A 26,530-nucleotide genomic window follows, 5' to 3' on the forward strand; every position below is an offset into this window, starting at 1 on the left:
AATCAGATTTGTGTTTAGATCGGTGCAAAAAGTCATCCATATTTGGGCAGAGAGACATGTGATTGTGACTGTTATGCCAGGAGATGGCGCCAAATACATGACACAGACTCAATGATGACTCAAATGGCACAGAATAAAACTCCTTTGAAATCTCATTACTAAAATTATATCTGTATGCTTTGAAATGAGAAAGCAAACCTTTAGTCATTGTTGTGTTTGCATGTGTAATTCGAACCCATGTACAGTTATTATGTTTTATTTGTTTGGAGAGGATTTTTTAAAAGCACTAGGATTAATTATATTTGTAAGGCTGTAACTTTTGATTGCTTTGACTTATCAACACAAAATGTTTCTCATATAGAGTTGACATGATTGGGAACAAAATAAAAGTAGTTTTTTAGAGCCACCATATTTACAGATATATAATGTCAAATAAAAAAAGTACATTTTAAGTTTTTCAGCTGTTTTTGCTGAGAGTCTCAGAATCTATCATAATCTATATCATTAAAAAAATGTGAAAGTTTTCTTTAAAATGATAACAAACAATTGACCCTCTTTGGTTTTTTTTGTTGAGTTATAAGCCTTTAATTTTGGGCATGCCACTGAAACAGGAATTCTTTAAAAACACCTTCAGAGCTTAAAGGGTTTAAAAAGAACTGTGATTGGTCAGATGTTCTCATCTATTAGTGAGCTGTTCTTGGCCCGAATAAACTGCAATTTGGATCAGACTTTTTGTTGATAGTCATGAGGTTAACAGGATGTGACCCAAAGGCCACTGTCAGTTTCAGAATACATGTGTCTTTGTCTTCTGTCCTGCAGAAGGTGAGCAGGAAGAGGCGTGGCTGATGGAGGCGGGGCTAGCGACACTGTTTGATGAGTCTGCATCAGACGGCGAGGATAGCATGGTACTGTTGTCTTCTCTGACCCGAACGCAAGCTGCAGCTGTGGAGAGGCGCGTGGAAACACTCAAACAGACACTACGCAAACGAAACAAACCGTACAGCATCCCTGACGTCCGGGAGATCTTTAAACCATCACCTTCTTCAGATAGTAAAGTAAGCAATGACGTACTGCAGCGCAGAGCCAGTAGTGCTTCAGACTCTTTATACAATAATGAATCTCATGTATAGTAATGCATTTACAATGGAAGTCTATGGGGCAAGAGATCACACCAGAATAATTACACACAGTTTCAAAAGTACAGTGTCAAGACTATAAATGTGTTAACATGAGACGGTGTTGTAAAATCAGTTATGAACTGTGTCTGTTTACAGTTTTATCCAGTTTATAAACTTCTGTCATGAGCATGTAGAGCCAGTAATCGTGGTAACATTTGCATGATGTGCGCAGGGATATCGGAAAGGGGATGTAAACATATTATCCTTATTTTGCAATGTGGAAGTAAGCAAGCGGCTGTGTTTCCGGCAAGCGTGACAGAGTTCCGCTGTCACTGACCACAAATGTAAATAACTACAAGGATAATAAGACCAGAATTTAGTGATATGGGCTTATAAGCTATTACACAACCACAGGATGTACAACAGAATTTATGCCAATGTCAGATCATTTTTTTACATCAGCATTTCAAGTCAAAATAATAAGTAGATCATTCTCTTGTTGCTGTGTGTTGTTATTGAAGAGATGATATTAAAGTCTTTACAGAGAACGTGACGATTAAGTTTTTAAAAGCAATTTCTCCACGTAAACCTCCATTCTTATTTATCTGCAAAACTTCCGATGTTGCCTTTATTTATTTATTTATTTATTTATTTATTTATTTCATAAGGCGATCGGCACCTGATCTCTCATTCATTCTGCCATGCAACAATGGCAAAATGCCGTAAACAAATCATGAGTCATGTGTTTATGAAAATAATGAATAATGATATTGATTTGATGACTTATTGCCAGCCTGTAATATAAAGCAGCATAATGTCGAATTTTTGTATCGCTAAAACAGCTGGAGGTGGCCAATACTGGAAGAGGTCCACATTCAAGGTGGATAGTGACAACATATAGAGTTCATCCTTATAGAACAGTAGTCAAACTGATAAAAAAAAAGATGATTTAGTCAACTTTACAGCTCAAGTAACAATCAATTTTGTTTGATCTCACAACACCTGCCCCATAGACTTCCATTGGACATTGCATTTGTATTATGTGGACGATGTTCTACTGTAATCATAAGCATGTCAGATACTGTCCATAGAACTTACAAGTTGAGCCCAATTGACAGCATTTGTGGCACAATGTCCCTCCTTTTCTTAAAGTTGTAGTGAGGAAGTCAATGGGTCCAGTCCATAAACTTTAAAAATGTCAAAAGTATAGACACAAGACATGAACAATATGTGTGTTAACATGATTTTACTGTGATAAATTCACTTAGTAACCACATCTGTGGAAAGATATAGACCATTTTACAACTTCGTTACCATGACCATGCAACGCCTTAAACCCTTAACCCTTTAACAATCATAAAAAATATGGTTTAAACCAGGGGTTTTCAAATGTTTTGATGCCAAGGACCCCCAAATTTGATGATCCTCTTGCAAAGGACCCCCCAGACTGCTATCGGGTCCTTAAATAACGTATAACTATATGGTATGTAATGATAACATGACTATATTTTTTATATTTTTAATCACGATTATTAATCACAATTGTTCTGCCCTTTTGAGTATTTTTTTAATTTTATTTTCTAATACAGGGCTGCAGGATTTGGACAAAAAAATACTGTTGGCACTGCTCTGATATCAATTCTAAAATAAAAAATAAAAATGACAATAAACAGCAGCTCTCATTTTGAAAAAGGTGTTAAAACTACAAAATAGTGATTGATTTGACCAAAATTAAGTCATGTTTTACCCATGATTTACTTCCAATATAAGAGTTACTCTCTTGGGTTTTCACACATAAGTTCTCTTTAAAATGTATCCCAATTTATCATTATCATTATTATTGCAATAATCAATAGTAAAATATTTCTGGAATCATTTAGCAAGTGGAAATGCTATCCGGTCTCAAGCCTTTATTTTGACCAAAAAAAAAAGTAACCTAAGGAAGTGTGTGTGTGTTTCTGTTGACATCATCTTAGACAGGCTCTGGTGCTTCATCCAAACATGGTAAAAATGCTCCAGTCTTGGTCCACAAAACCTCCCCGGTACCATGGGTTTATTTTTGTTTTCTTAAGCACCTTTAATGGCCAAACACACGATTGAAGTAAATCTGGAGCACATATTAACACAGTCAGCGCACGCTAACGGCACGTACGAATCAAACCGAACTCAGAACACAGCTGTTCTGTACTTCTGTATAGTACGTAATGAGAGATGGAATAGAACTGCTGTAAGGCTGCGTTCACACCACAGCTGAATGTGGCCAAAATAATATTTTTCACTCACATGTGACACAGATCTGTTAATCGCTTGATCATGTGAACCACCGAAAGCACTTTGAATCGGACATTTTCAAATCCGATCTGGGCCACTTTCATATGTGGAATTAAAGGTGGGTTCAGCGATTCATTTGGCTTGCACGTTAAATATGTGTATGAAAATATACAGATGTAGATTTAATTAACGCCGGTCTTTGCTTGTGTCACTCGCTCAGAAAATGGAGTTTCTATATTTCTCAAACTGTATCAAAAGTCAGTGGAATCCAGTGCAATCCAGTCAGTGGAAATATGAAATAAAGAAAACTCCTCTTACCTTACATATAATGCAGTGTTTCCTGCTGTCTTTCCATTTTATGGTGTGTTTCGTTCGTAGGTAATATTACACTTGAACTTCAATGATTATTAGAGTGGTGGTGTAGTGGGCTAAAGCACAGAGCTGTAAGCAGAAGGTTACCGGTTGAATTCTCACAGCCACCACCGTTGTGTCCTTGAGTAAGGCACTTAACTCCAGGTTGCTCCGGGGGGATTGTCTCTGTAATAATTGCACTGTAAGTCACTTTGGATAAAAGCATCTGCCAAATGTATAATTGTAAATGTAAAATGATAAATTCCACCATACGAAGGCAAATGACTACATACAAATACTTTATCCATCAACGGTCTTTCACTTGCGGACATATGATCAGATAGGCATGTGTCATATCTGCGTTAAAAATGGATAATTACATTTTGAATTGTAATTTAATTAATTATTCATACTATAATCATTGACATGCCGGAGTTTGTTACACACAAACAAGCCAAGTGATAAGATGCACGGATTGACGGCCACCACGAGGACTTGGAGTGCATTGGGAATTTGGCATGCCAAAATTTAAAAAGAAAATAAAAAAAAAAAGTGAAACTGGACTGCTAAGTCCAGTGTCTGATATGGGCTATATGTCATGTGAACAACCTGACAAATAAAAAAATCAGATCTGGGCACACAACGTTTATTCAGTTGCTGTCTAATCTGTATAACTTTTAACAGTCAGTGCTGTTGAATGTATGGAGCTCTTATGTCTCAGAACAACTTTTGTCCAACCTCCGTATACAGTCTTCAAAGGCAGCATTTTCCATCTTTCTGATGTGAGCCTCGTGTAATCGAAGCGGTGCACATACGAGACATACGATACCCAAACTACTGTGACTGTATTTCCACTCATGCTCAAAGTGTTTAAAAGTATTAATTGAGTTAAAAAATAGACATCAGGGGGCCTGAGTAATTCACCAAATAAAGATGCGGACTACCACAGCTGGAGTCAGGAGTTTGAATTCAGGGTGTGCTGAGTAACTCCAGTCAGGCTTCCTAAGCAACCAATTGGCCGGTTGCTAGGGTGGGTAGAGTCACATGGGGTAACCTTCTCGCGGTCGCTATAATGTGGTTAGTTCTCGGTGGGGCGTGTGATGAGTTGTGTGTGGATGCTGCAGAAAATGGTGTGAAGCCTCAACATGCTACGTCTCCACGGTAACGCACTCAAGCCACATGATAAGATGTGCAGATTGATGGTCTTAGAAGCGGAGGCAACTGAGGTTCATCCTACGCCACCCAGACTGAGGCGAGTCACTATACCACCACGAGCGCATTGGGAATTAGGCATTCCAAATTGGTGAGAAAATCCCCCCAAAAATAAAAAAATAGACTTCAAAAGATCTTGTGATGTGGTCGGTCATACGTAGACACAGCCTATAATAGTACATGAGTACTTCATTTACCTGGCTGATCATTTCTGTTTGCTACCTCACTAATATCGCAGATGCTTATGCTTAATTAACCGCGAGAGGCAGAAACCATGATCCCAGTTAAAATACCATTAATTGTGCAGCCCTAGTGCTTTCCCCCCCCCCACTTTTTTTCTGGCAATTTTCTGCATACATCCTAGCACCCCCTTGCGCCCCCCTGGGGGTCTGCGGACCCCAGTTTGAAAACCCCTAAGAAGAATTAATGTAAGTTCTTTTTTAAAATGTTAAGCTTAACCCTCCAAAAATTGGCCTCATTGACTTCCATTATAAGTGTCTCATTTAGATTTCAAATGTTCAGAAAAAGTTCATTTCATGACCAGTGCACTAGTGGAAATGGTGAAGAGCATTTTCAGCTCCATAAGGAGTGTATGAAAGTGACTGGGGTGAATATAGTAAGAGTCTGTGACATTTCAAACCTCACTGTTTAGCTCATATAATACAATTACTGATAAAGCTGTGATTATTAAAGGAAAGTCAAATTAAGTCTAAACTGCATTTCCTAGCATGAATGGTGTTCATGAAGTACATCCAACAATTGAACAGAAGTTTCTGACATTCTTTTACCGGCTGTTAACATTGTCACCAATTACATTTCATGTTAGTGAATATTTCAGCACAGTGTAATGAGAACTTTAAAGCAGCTTGGGAAAATGCAGTAGTGGGGGGTTATTTCCACTAACATCAGTTAATGTGTCATTCTGACTGGTTTAAGCCATGTGTCCTTTTATGATTTATATATTTATAAATAATATATTTATGAATTTACAAAGGTATTCTACTCTCACATTCGTGGGATACAGAGTATGAAACGGTGATTCCCATGAATTTGAGAATTCAATTAAGTCATCTGGACCCCGCTGCGTGTTTCTTGAACTTTGGGCGTTGTCATGTCCAATGGGGTTTGATTGATGGGTTGATCAGAATAAACCGATTTCAGCTTGTTTCTTTTTGTTATATGAAGATCTCATTAAAACTGAATTGCAAACTTTTAACAGGCCTTTGACATTTATATTTGCTACTTTTCAAATGTCTTTTATGAGTAGATTTAACTGTTTTAGTCTTGTCCCAGATTTTCAATATTAAACTATGACAAAATATTATAAAAATACGAATTATTACTATACATGATTAAAACTATGAGCATCTAAACAAAGAGTGAAATAAACAAACCATTTTATTATTTATTGTGTGAAAATTATTTCTATCAATTTGCCACAAAAAATGAATCCCACAGTTGTGAGGCCATTTCTGGCACACCAAACAGTTTTGCCCCTAATAATGTTTTAGTTTACTTGTTAATCAAGTGGACACAAGTGTCAGTGAAGCGCATACTTGAGATGAAATATGAGAAAAAAAAATAAATAAATAAGGGAAATATCACTTTTTATTGTCCGTCATTTCCAATAAAGCTAAAATTAAAAAGAATTATGCAAAAGTGTGAATATATAATTTAATTGTGTGTGTTTAGGAAAGGAATTGGTCTTAGCAAGACAAATGACATAAATCTCCTGTGATGCATGAACACACACTGATGGACATTGTTAGTAGATACATGAAATAAATTAGTGTGAAAACTACTTTACTCCACAGAGCCTGAAGTTGAAGAAACACCCATAAATAGATACATTAGACATACACTGATGTACAGCACTGAATCTTATATAATATAACATTGCACACACATCGCTCACATGGATCCCGCAAGTGCCGAGCACTCGTTTAAGCAATGTGTGTGCAATTTGGTGGTTATTATTATTCATATTCTTCATACTCTCGGTTTTCTATGACAGGAGCATGAGGTGGAGTCCACAGAGAGAAGCGGGAGCAGTAATGCGGAAGTCAAAGCGCTGGGTAAGTGTCACCAGTTGAAGAGTAATGCTGTGTATTCTGTTTTATTGCACTGAATATGTTGACCTGTAAAGTTTGGCTGGCATTCACGGAGTGAATCAAAACGCCAAAGAAAGCGGCATTCAAGGTATTCGAATTGTCCATCTGAGACTGCGCTTAATAGACCTATTTAATATGTCACGATTTCATCAAATCTCATCATTGATTGATCTGAACAAGGTTCCCACAGTCATGGAAAACCTGGAAATCTCAGGGAATAAAATGCATCGATCCTTTGCGAGATGCTAAAAAAAAAAACAGCGACTGAAAATGTTTTGAAAAACAGCACAGACAGATGGAAAAACATGTTTGGAGTGAACGGGTCCTAGAATCGTCTTGCAAGCCATAGTGATGTCTGATTTGGGAGAGAATCGTTCTATTGGGTCAGTGATGGATCAAAACAGCTCACACATCATGATTCGTCTGAATGATCCTTTAGTGATTTAACCTCCACCCGGAGCTTACATAGAAGCCAATACATACGGCATGAGGGTAATGGATATCTATAAACACTGAGTTTACTTAAAGACTATCACATTTCTATCATTTCACATGTTATTATTCAGAAAAACAAGTGGGGAAAGTTAGCTTTTATAAAATGCGCTCTGCCGATGTTTAGAGATTTAACGCACACGCACACAGATACCGGCCTGATCAGCTTCCAAGTTTCTTGTACCACTTCACGTTTTCTTTCCACCAATAAAAGCTGATCCTCTTCCGCTGGTTTGCATGATTCCAACAAGAACCAAAGCGAGCAAACGTATTATCATTAAATGTTTTGCTGGACAAGTGTGCTTGTGCTCTCATTCTGTATAGAAATGACACTTGCTTTGATGTTTTATAGTGTGATATCAGACATTTTTCAGTGACTCAAGTGCCCATACTGTATACTGTAGATATAGACAGAGCGTAAACGTTCCTTCAGTTTGACTGTTAATAACAGAATAGACCATTTAAAAAGAGCAAAGATCTGCATTCATGTCATGTTATCGTAGACTGATTGTGTATATTGGGCTGTTTATTTGGGAGCAGAGGTGACTGATAAACTTAGCGTAACTGCGTAATAATGACGTTTTTGTTTTGGTGGACTTTGAGTAGTCTGATTTAGGGAACGGTTTAATCAGCAGAGAGTGATGTAAGATTGTGAAGTGTCAGACAAGATCACAAGCTCACAAAAGAAAAGAAAAATGGTCATAATCAGTATTTGTTTTCCACATAAACATCATCTATATAAAATGACTAATTTACTTGAGAAGAAAAATAGCTTATGATATTAAGACTTGTTTTCAGATTATAGTTCTTGAATTAAGTTTATATTTCTTAAACCATTGGCAATTTCTTGTTTTAAGGGTGATTCTCGTGAAACCCATCAAGAAAATATCCTGGGCCTATTTTTATTTATTTACAAAACCAATTTTAGGGGTATAGTAAAGGCAAAACATTCAGATGTGTTACGGTATTTATATTTTGGGGGTAAAATGTGCATAAGTGTCCTGAATAATAACGGCAATGCAAAACATCTTAAAGGTTTTAAATGTAGGATTCAGTTTGTTAATGCAAAATATAATTTGATTTGGTATGAAATTTCCTTTCCATTTTCTTGAAAGGTGTCATGAGAATAACCATGAAATATCTGTATGAAATTATTTATGATTAAAACAAGAAAAACAATGGCAATGTAGAAAAAAATAAACTCAAGTCTGAAAATCTCATTCAATTTTGCATGTTTAAGATTTTTATTTTATATTTACTATAATTTGAAACAAAAATATTTTTTTGCAATGCTGTTCCTACTTTTACAGCATAAAATGATATTGTGGATGTTTTTTGTGTTGTCAGGTAATGGGGTGGGGCCTGATGCTCAGGGGGGCGGAGCTGAGACCGAGACAGACATTAACCTGGAGGTGTCGTTCTCCGAGCAAGCGCTTATGTTCAAAGAAGGGTTGAAGGTTACCGAGCTCCAGAGTGAAGCTGACGACAGGTTACCCGTGAGTGAGACATAACATTAACTCGTTCATAAACATTTACCCAGCACATCACACACATGAAGAGGATCAGGGCAAAGTTTCTACACAAGTGTGTGTCCAAATGAAGACTCACTGTGATTGTTGCTTGAGGATAAAGGAATGTGCATATTTATATGGTTATGGTTCTAGAATAGAGAAGACCTTTGAGCTGGCAAATATTGTCAAAGTTTATGTATGCTGCATTCATGTCATGTAGGAATTGCTGTACTGATGTCTGGTTGTACTTTGAGCTCTTTAAGTAGGCGGTGATGTACCATACATTTTCGATCAAAACTGATAATCACATTTTGCACAAATGTTTTTACATTATTTTTGTAAATGGATACTAAACTTGGAGTGAAAATATATTACAAGATGAAAATACTAATACTAATCCTCAATGGTGATGGTTGCCGATGTGTGTGTGTGTATGTGTGTATGTATGTGTGTATGTATGTGTGTGTGTGTGTGTGTGTGTGTGTGTGTGTGTGTATTTTCAAAGGAATAGTTCACCCAAAAATGTAAATTCTCTCATCTTTTACTCGCCTTCATGCTATCCCAGATGTGTACGACTTTATTTATTCTGTAAAACACAAAAAAAGACTTTTATAAGAATATTTCAGCTCTGTAGGTCCATATAATGCAAGCGATGGTGACCAAAACTTTGAAGCTCCAAAAAGCACATAAAGGCAGCATAAAAGTAATCCATAAAACTCCAGTGATTAAATCAATATATTCATAAGCGATATGATAGGTGTGGGTGAGAAACAGATCAATATTTAAGAAATGTTTACTGTAAATCTCCACTTCCACTTTCACATTCAACCACCTACTAGTGGGGCTGGTTAAAGGTAGTTAAAAAGGACTTAAATATTGATCTGTTTGTCACCCACACCAATCATATCGCTTCAGAAGATATTGATTTCATCACTGCCGTTTTATGGATTACTTTTATGCTGCCAATTATGTGCTTTTTGGAGCTTCAAAGTTCTGGTCACCATTCACTCATTGTCTGGACCTACAGAGCTGAAATATTCTTCTAAAAATCTTAATTTGTGTTCTGTAGAAGAAAGAAAGTCAGACACATCTGGGATGGCATGATGATGAACTATCCCTTTAATTTCTCTGTGGCCAGCGTTGGAAGATTTTTCAGGTAAAACGGTTTGGATGTACAGTATAACAGCGCCCTCTAGAGGTGAAATATTCATCCCTTTGTGTTTTGGGCTTGTTTATTGTTAAAATCCTGTATTATACCTCTGTGATTTTATTCATTTTGGACACGTAGCATGTATGTGTGTTCCTGTCACAGTATGGAAAGTTAATCTTAATTTATTGATTTATTTTTTATGAGTATCGCCTATTAAACAGTTATCAGCCTTTCCTACCTTAGTAATCAGTATATGCAAAATCCACTATCTGTCGACCCATTGCCATTTTGGTTGTTTTTACAATACATCACAGCATGACATGGACATTTTTTTTCCTATTTATGAACCCATAGTTATGGTATGTTTGACTTGAAGGGAACGCAGCATTAAATGCATTAAAATGTAGATTTATTTGACTGTCGAAAGGTCAAATCAAAAAGGAAGGAGCTAGCTAAAATCTGCATACTTGTTTATAGCTTAATAAATGTTCATAAAATGACTTGGAGCTTTATAAAGATGCCTTAAGTTAGCTCATTTAGCTCATAAGAAGCTAAAGCACCTGCTGTTGAGTGTTGCTCTTGTCTTCTCTTTCTTAATCTCTTTCTGTTTCAGGATTTTAAAGTGTCTCAGGATAAGACGGGTCAGACGCGAGTAGGGGATCTCTCCTCTGAGGACATGAAGAAAGTTCGCAGGCTTGTTCTGATTGAGATGAGCGCTCTGTTTGACACGTGTGGAATAGAGCTGAAAGCTCATAAAGCTCTCAAGATCAAAGTGAGAGGTCCGTGACTCAGATCTGTGCCAATTAAAGCTACAAGCTCAAATGTTAACCATTAAATTAGCTTTAGCAAGACAAAGGAGTTGATCATTTTCTTTGAAAAATTAAAAAAAAACTTCCAATTTCCATTAGTGTCAATTCCAGCACATAATTCTATCAAACATTTTTTGTAATTTCATAATGGTTTTAAAAAGAAAATGATTATTCAAATAGTGTGAAATAGTACAATTCTTTAATACTAAATGTCTACAAATATACAGAGCTAAAAGTGCCTGAAATAGAAGAAACACCTATTTATTAGGACCATCAATAGATTAAAATAATGAATTATGAGGAAACTAATATCATAATCTCTGATTCTGAATTTGCAGAAAACGTGTCTAATTATGAAAAGAGTGTTTTGATTGGTTGTGGCTTTTTATCACGTTTTTGTAATTTCATAACAGTATTCTAGATTTCAAAAAAGTATTTAGGCCAACTGGCAGAACAATTGTGATTTAATATTGGTATGTTATTTACCCGAAGAAGCAACGTGGAACCCCCCTCTACATCCCTTGGGCCCACCACCCATTGGAGGAACCGCAGGAGTCGGGTGCGCTGCCATATGGGCGGCAGTGAAGGCCGTGGGCCTCGACGGACCAGACCTGGGCAGCAAAAGCTTGCTCTGGGGACGTGGAATGTCACCTCACTGGGGGGAAGGAGCCGGAACTAGTGAGGGAGGTGGAGCGTTACCAGTTGGATCTGGTGGGGCTTACATCGACGCACAGTTTTGGCTCTGGATCCGTACTCCTGGATAGGGGATGGACTCTATTCTTCTCTGGAGTTTCCCAGGGTGTGAGGCTGACAGGCGGTGTGGGGATACTCCACGAGTCCCGGCTGAGCGCCACTACGTTGGAGTTTACCCGGTGGGCGAGAGGGTCGCCTCCCTACGCCCTACGGGTTGTGGGGAAAACTCTGACTGTTGTCTGTGCATATGCACCGAACAGCAGTTCAGAGTATTCGGCCTTCTTGGAGACCCTGAATGGAGTCCTGAATAGGGCCCCAGTAGGGGACTCCATAGTGATGCTGGGTGACTTCAACGCACACGTGGGAAATGACAGGGACACCTGGAAAGGCGTGATTGGGAGGAACGGCCTCCCTGATCTGAACTCAAGTGGATGTTTGTTATTGGATTTCTGTGCTAGTCATGGATTATCTATAACAAACACCATGTTCGAACATAAGGATGCTCATAAGTGTACGTGGTACCAGAGCACCCTAGGCCGAAGGTTGATGATCGATTTTGTAATCGTGGTCGTCGGATCTGAGGCCATATGTTTTGGACACTCGGGTAAAGAGAGGGGCAGAGCTGTCAACCGATCACCATCTGGTGGTGAGTTGGGTCAGGGGTGGGGAAAGACTCTGGACAGACCTGGGAAGCCCAAGCGAGTAGTGCTGGGTGAACTGGGAACGTTTGGAGGAGGTCCCTGTCCACGAGATCTTCAACTCACACCTCCGGCGGAGCTTTTCAGGCATCCCTGTGGAGGTTGGGGACATTGAACCGAGTGGGCAATGTTCAAAGCTTCCATTGCCGAGCAGCGATGGAGAGCTGCGGCCTCAAGGTTTTAGGTGCCGCAGGGGTGGTAACCCTCGAACACCGTGGTGGACACTGGTGGTCAGGGAAGCCGTTCGACTGAAGAAAGAGGCCTTCCGGGATTTGTTGTCCCGGAGGTCTCCGGAGGCAGTTGCAAGGTACCGACAGGCCCGAAGGGCTGCAGCCTCGGCCGTGAGGGAGGCAAAGCAGTGGGTGTGGGAAAAGTTCGGAGAAGCCATGGAGAAGGACTTTCGGTCCACACCAAAGTGCTTCTGGAAAACCGTCCGCCACCTTAGGAGGGGAAGCGGGAACCATTCAAGCTGTATACAGCAAAGATGGGACGCTGTTGACCTCAACCGAGGAGGTTATTGGGCGTGAAAGGAACACTTTGAAGAACTCCTAAATCCCAACACGCCCTCTATGGTAGAGGCAGAGCCGGAGGATGATGGGGGATCAGATTCTATTTCCCTGGGGAGGTCACTGAGGTAGTCAAACAACTCCGCATTGGCAAAGCCCGGGGATTGATGAGATCCGACCAGAAATGCTGAAAGCTCTGGATGTGGAGGGGTGTCATGGATGACACGCCTCTTCAACATTAGCGTGGAAATCTGGGACAGTGCCTAAGGAGTGGCAGAACGGGGTGGTGGTTCCCCTCTTCAAAAGGGGGATCAGAGAGTGTGTGCCAACTACAGGGGTATCACACTTCTCAGCCTCCCTGGTAAAGTTTACTCCAAGGTGCTGGAGAGGAGGGTTCGGCCGATTGTCGAACCTCAGATTGAAGAGGAACAATGCGGTTTTCGGTCCTGGCCGTTGAACGACGGACCAGATCTTTACTCTGCAAGGATCCTGGAGGGGCCTGGGAGTATGCCCATCCGGTCTACATGTGTTTTGTGGATCTGGAGAAGGCGTATGACCGGGTCCCCGGGAGAGACTGTGGGAGGTGCTGCTGGAGTACGGGGTGGGGGTCCCTTCTTAGGGCGATCCAATCCCTGTACGTCCAAAGCGAGGGCTGTGTCCGGGTCCTCGGCACAAAGTCGAAGTTCATTCCATGTGGGGTTGGTCTCCGCCAAGGCTGCGCTTTGTCACCGATCCTGTTTGTGATATTCATGGACAGGATATCGATGCGTAGTCGGGTGGGGAAGGTGTGCGGTTCGGTGGGCTGGGGATCTCATCGCTGCTTTTTGCAGATGATGTTGTCTTCATGTCATCATCGGTCCGTGACCTTCAGCTCTCACTGGATCAGCTTGGCAGTCGAGTGTGAAGCAGCTGGGATGAGGATTAGCACCTCTAAATCTGAGGCCATGGTTCTCAGCAGGAAACCGATGGAGTGCGTACTCCAGGTAGGGAATGAGGTTTTGCCCCAAGTGAAGGAGTTCAAGTACCTCGGGGTCTTGTTCACGAGTGAGGGACAATGGAGCGGGAGGTTGGCCGGAGAGTCGGGGCAGCAGGGGCGGTATTGCACTCGCTCTATCGCACCGTTGTCACGAAAAGAGAGCAGAGCCGAAAGGCAAAGCTCTCGATCTACCGGTCAATTTTGTTCCTACCCTCACCTATGGTCATGAAGGTTGGGTCATGACCGAAAGAACTAGGTCGCGAAGTACAAGCAGCCGAAATGGGCTTCCTCAGAAGGGTGGCGGGCTTCTCCCTTAGAGATAGGGTGAGGAGCTCAGTCATACGTGAGGAGCTCGGAGTAGAGCCGCTGCTCCTTTGCGTTGAAAGGAGTCAGTTGAGGTGGTTTGGGCATCTGGTAAGGATGCCCCTGGCCGCCTCCCTAGGGAGGTGTTTCAGGCATGTCCAGCTGGGAGGAGGCCTCGGGAAGACCCAGGACTAGGTGGAGAGATTACATCTCCACACTGGCCTGGGAACGCCTCGGGGTCGCCCAGTCAGAGCTGGTTAATGTGGCTCGGGATAGGGAAGTTTGGGGCCCCCTGCTGGAGCAGCTGCCCCGCGACCCGACTTCGGATAAGCGGTTGAAGATGGATGGATGGATGGATGGATGGATGGATGTTATTTAAGTTATTTTTCTCTCGTTTTCTCGAGGTAACTTAAGAAATCCTGTTTTGTTGAGACAGAAAAACAACAAAGCATGGTCTCTCTAGGCTTCCGTATGTTTTGAAACATTTCATTTTGAGTCATTATATTGTTTATTCTCTTTGGTGCTGCTGTGAACATTAAATCTTCGTTCTGTTCTTGGATGCGGTCCCTGTATTACAAATTTATCAACGCTGCAAAATTTCAGTTTCACAGCTTCAGTTTGAGACTGAAAATCAGAGGACATTTTTATTTCGCTTTGATCCAAGAAACCTTGTGCTTTTCCTCACATAATAAGAGTCATCTTTGCACATGTTTTTTTAGTCCATGCAGGAGAAACATCAGAAGTGTGTTTGAGGCACATACACAGTTACAGGGGACTTTGGTTGTGAATGGTGCTGTGTATTATTATATTATTGCTGTGGTTATAACTGTATTTTTTTTGTCATAGAGTCAGTTTTGTTTGGTGTTCCTCTCTCTACACTACTGGAACAAGACCATCGGAGGGTCCCAGGAACCAGAGTGCCTCTCATACTGCAGCATGTAAGAGAGAGCAGGTCTTAAAACTCACATAAACTCACACCATAACTCTACAAATCCATTATACAAAATAAAAGTACAAAAGTTGTTACTTTTAAATGTACTTAAGTATTAAAGGTAAAAGTACTGATCTATTAGGACTATGATTTATTATTTTGTAGAATCAGATTTTTAAAGGTTTTTAAATCAGAACCTGCCATTTCATTGAGAAGAATCCGCTTAAAAGAATGAATCTTTCACTTTGAACCGTTTCATGATGAATCAGACATCACTCTTATGTATTTCAAAGTTCAAAATAACAAGGAACGTAATGTTTTTTCTGAAATGTAGTGGAGCAAAAAGTACAATATTATGCTTTGGAATGTAGTGGAGTAAAAGTTTATCTACAGTAATTACTAGGTACTAACCCCAACCCTAACCTTAACCCATATTACGTACATGTATTCCCTAATATTACTCAGTACTTTTTTGGGTAAGGACACTGTAAGTATACAGAGAGACAGACAGACAGACGAATGGAACAGACAGACAAATAGACAGATAGATACAGTGCATCCGGAAAGTATTCACAGCGCTTCACTTTATCCATGTGCTTATGTACATGTGATTTATTTTTTTATTTTTAATAAATTTGCAAAGATTTCAAGCAAATTTTTTTGACGTTGTCATTATGGGGTATTGTTTGTAGAATTTTGAGGAAAATAATTAATTTAATCAATTTTGGAATATGACTGTAACACACATAAATGTGGAAAAAGTGAAGCGCTGTGAATACTGTCCGGATGCACTGTAGATAGATAGACAGACAAACAAACAGACAGACAGACAGACGGTTAGAACAGACAGATGGATCGACCAGACAGTCAGATAGACAGACAGAAAAGATAGATAGATAGATAGATAGATGGACAGACAGGATAGGTAGATAGACAGACAGACAGACAGACAGACAGACGGATAGAATATATAGATAGATAGATGGACAGACAGGATATATAGCCAGACAGACAGACAGACAGAAAAGATAGATTTATAGATAGACATACAGGCAGACAGACTGATAGAACAGACAGATAGACAGGATAGATGGATAGATAGATAGTGTGGCAGGGCGGAGGGCGGTGCCGGGTTGTGATCATACACACCCGGTCCCTTATCAGGCTAATCAAGCCTCCGAGAGGGATAAAGGCCAACTGCGGAGGATTGTGCGGGAGAGAGAGATCGTTTACGGACATGTCCGTCATGTGTTTGTCTTTCCCGCACAATCCTGCGCACAAGACAGACAGATGGATAGAACAGACAGAAAAGAGAGAGAGAGAGAGATAGATAGAAAGACAGAAAATACAGACTGATTGATTGATTGATTGATTGATTGATTTGAATAGTCTTGGCTCATCTGAACATTCCATCAGTGTAAGTGAATGGGATTTGTCTGTTTTTTTGATCGTCTGTTGTTCAAAAGCCGTCATTCTGATAATTCAAAAACAGCCTGCAGGTCTGTGCAAAGTCTGTTGCATGTAGCTTGAGAGCTTTAAAATGAGTTACAATTGATGTTTAGTATTTTGGAAAAATGCTAAAACAAGTCTGTAGAATAACAGTATGTTGACTTTGTTACTGTCCACCATTGCTGCTAGAGAAACCTACATTATAATTATTTGAAATGAATGAAATCCTTTTAAATGTTGATACATTTATATCTCAAAACATTTTGTTGATATAATGCCTGTTGGGTAATCGTTCGCTGTGAAGTCCACACCAGAGCTTGGCTAAAGTGTGCATCAAGGCACTCTGGACTGAACATATTTACATGCACAGAGACGATGAGACCGCATGTCTGCCTCAAATGCATCTTTAGGCCCATAAATGGTGCTCCAAATATAACATTGTCACACTCTTTGTTTTCTCTAAATCTGAGCATATTTGAGCCGAGCTGTCTGTCATAGGACAGATCATAGTCTAGGAGCCTGAATTTCCTCTCACAGTTTCTGCATTTTGTCAGCAAAGGTTGGCAAGTTTGAAGTGGGGTCACAGTGTCAGGTCAGTGTTCAGAGGCTGTGACCCTTCAGTTAGTGCTGCTTTGAATACAAGCATCTGCTAATTAGTTACAAACAAGTGCAACAGTACAGTACAGGTCTTCTGTGATGCCAAAATACTGCATGACATTGACATGACTACTGCAGAACATTGTGTATGACTGTGTTTTTTTTAAGTTGGTCTCCCATATACAAGAGCAGGGTTTAGACACAGAGGGTGTGCTTCGGATACCTGGAGCAGCTACTAGAGTTAAGGTAAGACAAAAGACATTGAATTGATTTTTTAAATAAGTCATAGTATGTTGTGAATACCTGAACATTGAACTACCTCACTCTACTATTTGCATACTGTAAATCATTCAAACCTGCTTTCATTTCCATTTCTTGGTGTTTTTAAGTGTGTGTGAGGGATGATTGTTTAGAAGTCTTTGTATCCTTCAGATAGTAATCATGTACATAAAGTTACTGACATGATGTGTGACCTGCAAGTTTTCTGAAACATCTGCACTGTCCTTTTTGTAATTGGCATTGTATGACTGGATATAAAATAAATACATATTACAAATGTGTGTTTCACAGGCAGTCTGTCAGGAGCTGGAACACAAGTTTTATGATGGGATGTTTCCATGGGAAAGTCTTAAACAACATGATGCAGCTAGCATTCTGAAACTATTCATTAGAGAGCTTCCTTATCCTCTACTGACTGTAGAATACTTGAACGCCTTCATCTCCGTACTGAGTGAGTCACTCAGACAGCAGCTCAAACACTCATGAAACCAAGTGTTTGAAGTCAGTCATTCTCCAGACAGCTACGTGGGAATTCGTCTGCATGTAGTGTTTACTGCAACATGACCCTGAAACACTTGCAGCTGAATTTGCATGCTCACTAAAAACTTTATTTGCATTCCAATCAACCGTTAGTGTCCTGCAAAGTGGACTTTGCACAGTATTCAGCCATTAAGTGAGATTCCAATCCAAAGGGAAAGTATATGCTTGAAAGGGCACTCCTAACAGAACATCGATACTTCACTTTACAGGAAATGGAGAGGGAAATTTACCCTCCAGTCATTACAAACCATCAAAGCACTGTTGTAGATTGATTAAAATAAACGCTAAAATTGTTTTTGAGAGAAACGGGATTTGAGAGGCTGGAGTTTTAATTAAGCTTAATTTGCGTCAGGTGTTTCTGTGCAGTTGAGCACAGGTGCAAAGCGCACGAGATGCAATAAATACAGAATGTTTCATAACAATAGGTCATATAATTGTTAAGAAGACACATATTATAAAATAAACAAATAATATGTTATATATAACAGCAACAGTCATTTAACTTACAGGTTACAAGTCTGGAGAAATGTATTAATTTAAATACTGTATATCATTTTTACACTTTACAATAAGGTTCCATTTGTTAATATTAGTAGTAAACAACATAAGTTAACATGAACTAACAATGAACATATGTATTTTTATTAACAAAGATTAATGAAAGTTGTTCATTGTTTGTGCATGAGACCTAATACATTAAGTATAGTCAGCCGGTTGTTAGCACAAAATAAACCCCGACAGGATGATCAGGACCCCTACGTGAAGCGGACTACAACCAGCTGACTGTACATTATCCCACTTATTACACAGCTACTAACCAACTCAATTAAAACATGAACAGAAAATATTGATTTGCATTCAAATTATGTAATTATGTGATAAAAAAATAGCTGAAAATCCTCCAGTTTGTGTTGGAGTTCTGTGTAATTAATGATTGTCTGACTCATCATTATCCAGCTTATTATAAGACTACCAAATAAATGCACATGAAACATTGATTTGAATTGAATTAATTGTATTATCTTACTTGTAGAGATCAAAGAGTGATACAAGATATAGTAAAGATGACTCAATACACAGATGAGGGGTCTGTTACATCGATGAGCGGTTGTTACTGAGAAATATCTCACCGCTAGATGGCGCCATTGACCAATAAGAATCCTGTATCCCAGAGAGCCGTGTAACGTTAACGACTGGAACCTTATTGTAAAGTTTTACCCATTTTTAGAAGAATACTTATGGATGTATTAAATACATTTAAATATATGGAAGTATGGTCATTTTTATTACATTTACATGAGTAAATATTGTGTCATCTTACTTGAACCCCGTAATGAGTGCCCGACTCAAGCGTTGTCTGTGTTTGATGACATTGCAGGGTATTCCAAATTAACACATTTTTTTTCAATGATGTGAACTTAAACAGATATCCCATGCTCAGAGTAGGGAACAGTGAACACGGAGTAGGGACCCTGCAAATTGAAATGCAGCTTATGTGTTAGATCACTGCTCTGGACAGTGAAGTTAAATGTTTATGTATTTTGTGTTTATGATGATTTATTTGGTATGTAATTGATTGTGTGATTTGTGTGATATATGTGATTGTGATGGTTTGCGTTTTGGTTCTGTTTCAGAGATGCCTACTAAGAAACAGCAGCTACAGGCACTCAATTTGCTGGTTCTCCTGTTACCAGAACCCAATAGAGACACCCTCAAGGTAGGAAACACACTCACATTCACTTCACTTTCACTTCAAATTTACTCCACACTTATTCCACCTTCACCCCAGATTCACTCCATTTTCATTCCATCTTCATTCCACCTTAAATTCACATTTACTCCACCTTCACAATCAAAAGGCTAGTCAGGAGAACAGGCCATGGAAAACTGACCATATAAAGATATAGATATAGTGGAGATCTTAGAACCCTGCAGTCGGAGTCCCTCTCCTAAGAGTAGGAGTGGAGTCCAAGCGCTACCAACTTGACAAGTAACAGTATTATTCACTGGAATTTTGGAGGTGTCAAAGCAAACTTAGCAGAACTTCAACGACTAGCCAAAAAACACACTAATTGCCAAATTGTCAAATATCCCTAAAAAGGTTTGTAAGTTTGAATGCAAATGGACCAAACATACAACGCCCTTCAGGAGGAGTAAGAATCTTAGTTCATCGCAATGTAATTCACTGTCAAGTCACAATAGATAATAATCTACAAGTAATAGCTGTACGTTTAACCCTCCATAGGGCCATCACTTTGTGTTCCATTTACTTGCCTCCAGATACACTTGATCTAAACAATCTTGCTGATCAACTCCCAACCCCCTACATACTTGCAGGTGACTTCAACGGTCACAGCCCCTTATGGGGAGGAAATCGCACAATAGAATGGGAAAAATACTTTGAAGACTTCATCAGTAACAATGAACTGTGTATCCTCAATGACAGCTCAGACATTTACCTGCACTCAGGACATGGAACGTATTCAAAAATGTATTTAACCATATGCAAACCTGATCTCTTGCTTGATTTCTTATGGCACACCTGGGACGATCATTTTCCCTCAATCATTACATCCACAAGATCAAATATCCAACATAATATTCCAAGATGGCATCTCAATCAAGTTAACTGGTACCTGTTCCAGACCCAATGTTATGATAAACTTAATTCAGCAACCCAAGACAGCCAAGATCCAGTTACATGTTTCACAGACAAGCTGATCGAAATATGATACTATCCCTAAGCCATCACCAAAACCAAGTCACAGGCATAACCCATGGTTCGATGACAACTGTAAAAAAGCCATAAAAGCTCAGAAAAAAACAGAGAATCTTCAAGAGACACCCAACAGAAGAAAAGCTGGTAAGATATGCTGAGCACAACCATGGAAGATTATTAATGATGCAAAAAGACAGAGTTGGAGAAAATATGTATCTACACTAACAGCAAATACACCATCACAAAAAATCTAGAACCTGATTTGAAAGATAAAAATCAAGGATGAAGAATCTCAAATTCGACACATCAAGCATCAAGGCACTCTCGTAACTACAATTCAAGAAATAACCAATATACTTGCAAAATCTTTTGAAAAGAACTCTTCATTAGACAACAGCCGACCAGAATTCAATAAGATACATATACAACAGGGACAGAAACATAATACTGTTCCCATAATACTGCAGTTGGACAAGACAAAGTCCATGAATCCATCCATTCATTTCTGAAGGAAATACCTCATACAACACTACTACTCCTCCTAGAAATTTTTAATAATGTTTGGAAAACTGGGAATATACCACCTTCGTGTCAAGAAGCAATAAATATTCCCATCTCCAAATGTAAACAACTACCGTCCAATAGCTCTGACTAGCTGTCTCTGCATATGCTATAGAGGAAAAAACATAAATATAATTGTATGATAGCTACAACAATGCATAAATACAATAAACAACTGGTCAATAAAGAACAGATTCAGATTTTCCAAAACAAAGTCAGTATGTATAAATTTTTGCCCTCTCCAATCCTTGGGAGAACCCATTAAAGTAGGGAATGACTTCAGATTCCTAGGTCTTGTCTGTGATAATAAATTCACCTTTATCCCACATATGAAGATGTTGAGGAAAATTGTGTTGAGAGATGTCCTGGCCTATACAAAATGGCGTGCGGACACTACAGTTCTTTCACATCTCTACGGAACATTAATTAGATCCCGACTGGATTACGGGAGTATTGTGTATGGTCAGGCAAGGAGGTCATACATTTGAACACTTGACACAATACACCATCTTGGAGCCTTCAGAACAAGTCCCATTAAAAGCCGTTATACGGAATCCGGTGAACCTTCCCTCCAGAATAGGCATCTGAAACTGACCTTACAATATGCAGTCAAACTCAAAGCAAATCGAAGTAATCTGGCCTTTACACCAGTATTCCAACCAGAATGTTCTTATCTGTATGAAGCTAGACCTAAAGTGATCAAACCTTTTGGAATATGGATTAAACCATACTAGACAACATAAGACAGTATCATTTTTGGCCTTGAATCCATGGAGACTGTTCATCCCATAATCATAAACATTTTGACTAAAATACTTTGATTACAGAAGAAGGATTTCAACAATATTCTCTGCTGGGTGCTGGGACATATTGGTCTGGCAGGAAATGAAAAAGCAGATATGGCTGCAAAAAAGGTATTAAACTTTGAGATCTCGGAATGTCTGATACCACCCTCTGACCTCAGGCCATTAATAAACTCATATATCACCAATAAGTGGCAATCAGAATGGAATGAGTACAACAGCAATAAATTATACGAAATAAACCCCAGGATCCAAAGAAATACTCTAAATATTGTAAATCTAGGCATGACCAAATAGTGTTTACCAGATGCCAACTGGGCCATTCAAGACTAACACATGCATTTTACTGACTGGTGAAGATCTTCCCATATGTATACTTGCCAGTGGACATATGTAAACTATCTCTCTCTCCCGCACGATTCTCTGCAGGCGACCTTTATCCCTCTCGGGAGGCTTGATTAGCCTAATACGGGACCGGGTGTGTAGTATCACAACCCGGCCCCGCCCTCCGCCCTGCCACATTCCTCCCTCGTTCTCTCAGGCTGGGGAGCCCCCAGCATGACGTACACCCCCCCACCTCTTTCCCTGGGGGAGGGCGTGCCCTAAGGCCCGTCTGCCGGCAGGTCATCCCCGTCTACCTGGACGAGGGAGGGGACAAGGGGAGGGAAACAGAAATAATGAATCTGGGGGGTACTTCCTGTAACAGTGTAGGACCCCCCAAAAAAACACTGTAAAATTTAAAAGAGAGGGAAAAGGCCAACGCAGAGCGGCAGTGAGAGAGGAGACAGCCGCTTCTCCCCGGGCAGACCGGAGTCAGACTCACGACCCCTGGCGGAAAGAACACCCCTCCGCATTCTCGGCGACTCGTGGGGACTCTCCTCCGCCCGCGGCAGTGGCCCTACCGCTCCAGGCGGTCGGGGAGACACTTCCCTCCTCCCCTCATGGACAGCGGTCTTCCATCGACCCCTCCGCGTTTCTGGGGGATGGCAGGGCTCTCCTCCGCCCCTGGCAGAGGCTCCATCGCTCCAGGCAGTCGGGGAGTCCCGTCCCCACTTGCCTCGTGGACGGAGGCCGTTCACCGCGTCCGGGCTGTTGGCCTACTCCCTCCCTCGGTGGATGGCAGCGGCGCTCCCCTGGGTGGTTTGCAGTGTCGAGGACTCCGCGACGGGCATCCCTCCTCCTTACCGGGCTTCGGCACCAGTTTAACGTATCTAATGGAAAGGAGGCGGCGAGAACCGGCTTGACGATATAAATAATATTTTAATGAGAAACTTAAAACAAGGACACAAACACACACATGACGGACATATCATCTCTCTCTCCCGCACGATCCTCTGCAGTTGACCTTTATCCCTCTCGGGAGGCTTGATTAGCCTAATACGGGACCGGGTGTGTAGGATCACGACCCGGCCCCGCCCTCCGCCCTGCCACAATCTTGTATACATTTTAAGTGTCTTATTTAATATTGTAAATATTTATTGATGAACCTTTGTTTGCCATGTGAATAGCCTGATTGCTGACATGGCGTGAAAATTAACTAAAATAATTAACTCATTCATCATTCCATTCACATTCACCCAACATTCATTTCACATTCACTCCATTTGTACTCCACATTTACCCTACATTCACTCCGCATTCACTCAACATGCACTTCACATTCACCCCACATTCATTTCATTCACCCAGCATTTATTCAATTTTCACTCCACATTCGCTACATATTCACTCAACATTCACTTAATTCACTTAGCTGACTTTCCACCTCAGCTTTATCCACATCACTCAAGTCACACCATGTCATTCCACATTCACTTCACATTCACCCCACATTCATCCTACATTAACATCAATCCACCTTCATTTCACCACATTTCACCTTCATTCTACCTCCACATACACTCCACATTATCTCCACCATCATTTCACATTCACCCCATTCACTTCACGTTAACTCTACATTCAATGCATGTTCACTCAAAATGCACTCCACATTCACGTAACATTCATTCCACCTTCAATTTGTATTAAGTCCTCATTCACTCCACCTTCACTTTCACTCACCTCACTCAACTTGCTTCATTTTTGTGACCACGCTATGCGCAGCACTACCCCCAGTGGCTGTGCACTGCAACTTATCTGATTTTTGTTTGAGAACACTATTCTAAGCAGAAAAGTTCTGCAAAATGAAATTTGCAATTTTCCTCAGACATAGGGCATTGCCCGAGTATTCTCGGTGCAAAGTCTGAACTCCGTTCTTGCATTTGCAGTTTGGGAATTACACCAGTGGATGATATCATCCCATGACAACATCAAGACCGTAGGTGAGACTAGGGCAAGCGAGATGAGAGCAAACATTCCCAGGGAGGCCGATAGAGAATACATACAGTACAACACATACATCACAGTCCGGAGCAGCACAGCTGACAATACAGTAACAGAGCGAGGGATTCCTCAAGGCAGGATAAAACACGAACATCCTCGTAGTATTTCACTGCTAAACATCATAGCACTGTATCAATGGAAGACAAAATGGAAGAGAGTTCACAGTAAGGATGTAGTTATTGCTAAGTCTTGACATTCAGCCCATGTTCTCTACCAAATTATTTTGAATTAGCAGTCTTCATTTATATCAATGCTGCTTGACAGGAAATAAAACACATGTTAGGATGCAGGCTGTTCAATAAACGGAGAAGAACCTCAGAATTAAATTGCACTTGACCCAGCCCATTAGCGCTTTGCGCACAATTTCGCCAACTCACTTGCACCTGGACTTGGCTCGTTTTACACGAAAATGTCAAAACTTCATGGCCATGCCCACTGACTTTGTGTGTATGACGTAGCGCTGCACTTTAAATAGGGCCCTTCATTCACTTCATATTTACTCAATAATTAATTCACCTCTGCTTCATTCCAGATTCAGTTCATATTTACTCTACATTAACAATGTAACATTCACTCTTCACATCACAATAACCCATCATTCACATAGTCACTTCAATTCAATTAATGGTGGTACTTTGATTGTTGTGCATTAAGCAGTGTTAATGTGTCTGTTTAGGCTCTGATGGAGTTCTTCCAGAGAGTGATTGACCATAAGGACAAGAATAAGATGACACTGAACAATGTTGCCGTGGTAATGGCTCCCAACCTCTTTATGTGTAAAGGCTTCCGCAATAAGATCAGTGAACAGCAAGAGTTTGCCATGGCAACTGGCACTGCCAACATTGTCAGGCTGCTCATCCGGTATCAGAATCTGCTTTGGACGGTATGATTCCTTACTGAACAGAAGTAGTGTTGGGGAGTCACTTACTAAAAGTAGTGTTGCTACTAACTTCTAACTTACTATATTAAGTAGTGTGACAGTAGCCCAGGTGTTTTTAAAACTGTACACCTTTATAAGATACTGTACATTTTTCGAAAAATTAGTGGTGTGCTGCATTGCTATTATTAAAATAAATTGCATCTGGGAAATTAGGTAATATTCAGACATGCTTGCTTAAAATGTCTGCTCTCTCATATGAAGATTTCATATTACAATGTAGTTGAGAGTTCAACTAATTTAGTGAATCTTTTCTTTCAGATGGCTTTTTAAAAATAATCTGGTTAAAAGAAAAGTTTGCTCATTCATTTGCATATAATGTTGTCTTTTTTGTAGTGCAATGCAAAATAACATTACAAAATGTATTAGAGGTAGACCGATATATCGGTTCTACCGATTAATCTGTGCCGATAGTTGCTTTTTGAACTATCTTTATCATCAAAAATCTATGCCGATTGTTACAAAAACTTTTTTATCCTTTCTTCATTTCAAAATAAGAGTCCCCAGTGTGTTTCAGGCTTGTATTTACTTTAAAAGTCCCATGATATGCTCCAAATAAATACAAAAATTCAGTTTTTTGGGGGCGATTTTGGTTGAACAATAAACTGCATAAAGGATTTTATTCATTTTGGACTCTTTGTCTGTGTTCATCATAGTAAAGATGAATAAGATTTTTTTTTGACATCCTATTAATCAATTTTAAAAACTATCGGCTGATTAATCGGTTATCTGCCTTTCCCACCACCTTAGTTATCGGTAAAATCCACTATCGGTTGACTATAATTGTCCAAAAAATTGTATGTACGTTTATTTGTATTATTTAATGTAAACTGATCCCTCAAATGCTGTTTAATGCTGTCACAATAAATGAAATCCTTTGTTTTGTTCCAGATAAATACTGCTTTAAATGCAACAAAAAGACAGACACTAATGTGGGATCTTGTGGATCTATTTATGTTTCAGATTCCCAAGTTCATCCTGAATCAGGTGCGCAAACAGAACACGGAGAACCAGCGGAAGATGAACAGAGACAGAGCGGTTAAAAAACTACTGAAGAAAATGGCCTACGACCGTGAGAGAACCTCAGACAAACAAGAGAAAAACTCTGAGGTGAGAGGAGATCACAGA

At 40.0% G+C, this 26,530-nt stretch overlaps 1 protein-coding gene across 1 annotated transcript in view; it reads left to right on the forward strand.

Annotated features, from left to right (window-relative positions):
• Window positions 1–26,530, forward strand: part of LOC127624287 (rho GTPase-activating protein 18-like) — a 66,313-nt gene that overhangs the window by 32,207 nt on the left and 7,576 nt on the right. The window contains exons 3-12 of the mRNA XM_052099041.1: window positions 820–1,055; window positions 6,967–7,027; window positions 8,903–9,051; window positions 10,830–10,995; window positions 15,048–15,139; window positions 17,347–17,424; window positions 17,749–17,908; window positions 19,632–19,714; window positions 25,142–25,348; window positions 26,366–26,512. Coding sequence (XP_051955001.1) covers window positions 820–1,055; window positions 6,967–7,027; window positions 8,903–9,051; window positions 10,830–10,995; window positions 15,048–15,139; window positions 17,347–17,424; window positions 17,749–17,908; window positions 19,632–19,714; window positions 25,142–25,348; window positions 26,366–26,512 — 1,379 coding nt within the window. The remainder of the gene's footprint in view (window positions 1–819; window positions 1,056–6,966; window positions 7,028–8,902; window positions 9,052–10,829; window positions 10,996–15,047; window positions 15,140–17,346; window positions 17,425–17,748; window positions 17,909–19,631; window positions 19,715–25,141; window positions 25,349–26,365; window positions 26,513–26,530) is intronic.

This window comes from Xyrauchen texanus, chromosome 30 (genome assembly GCF_025860055.1).
Source record: "Xyrauchen texanus isolate HMW12.3.18 chromosome 30, RBS_HiC_50CHRs, whole genome shotgun sequence".
Classification (NCBI taxonomy): Eukaryota; Metazoa; Chordata; class Actinopteri; order Cypriniformes; family Catostomidae; genus Xyrauchen; species Xyrauchen texanus.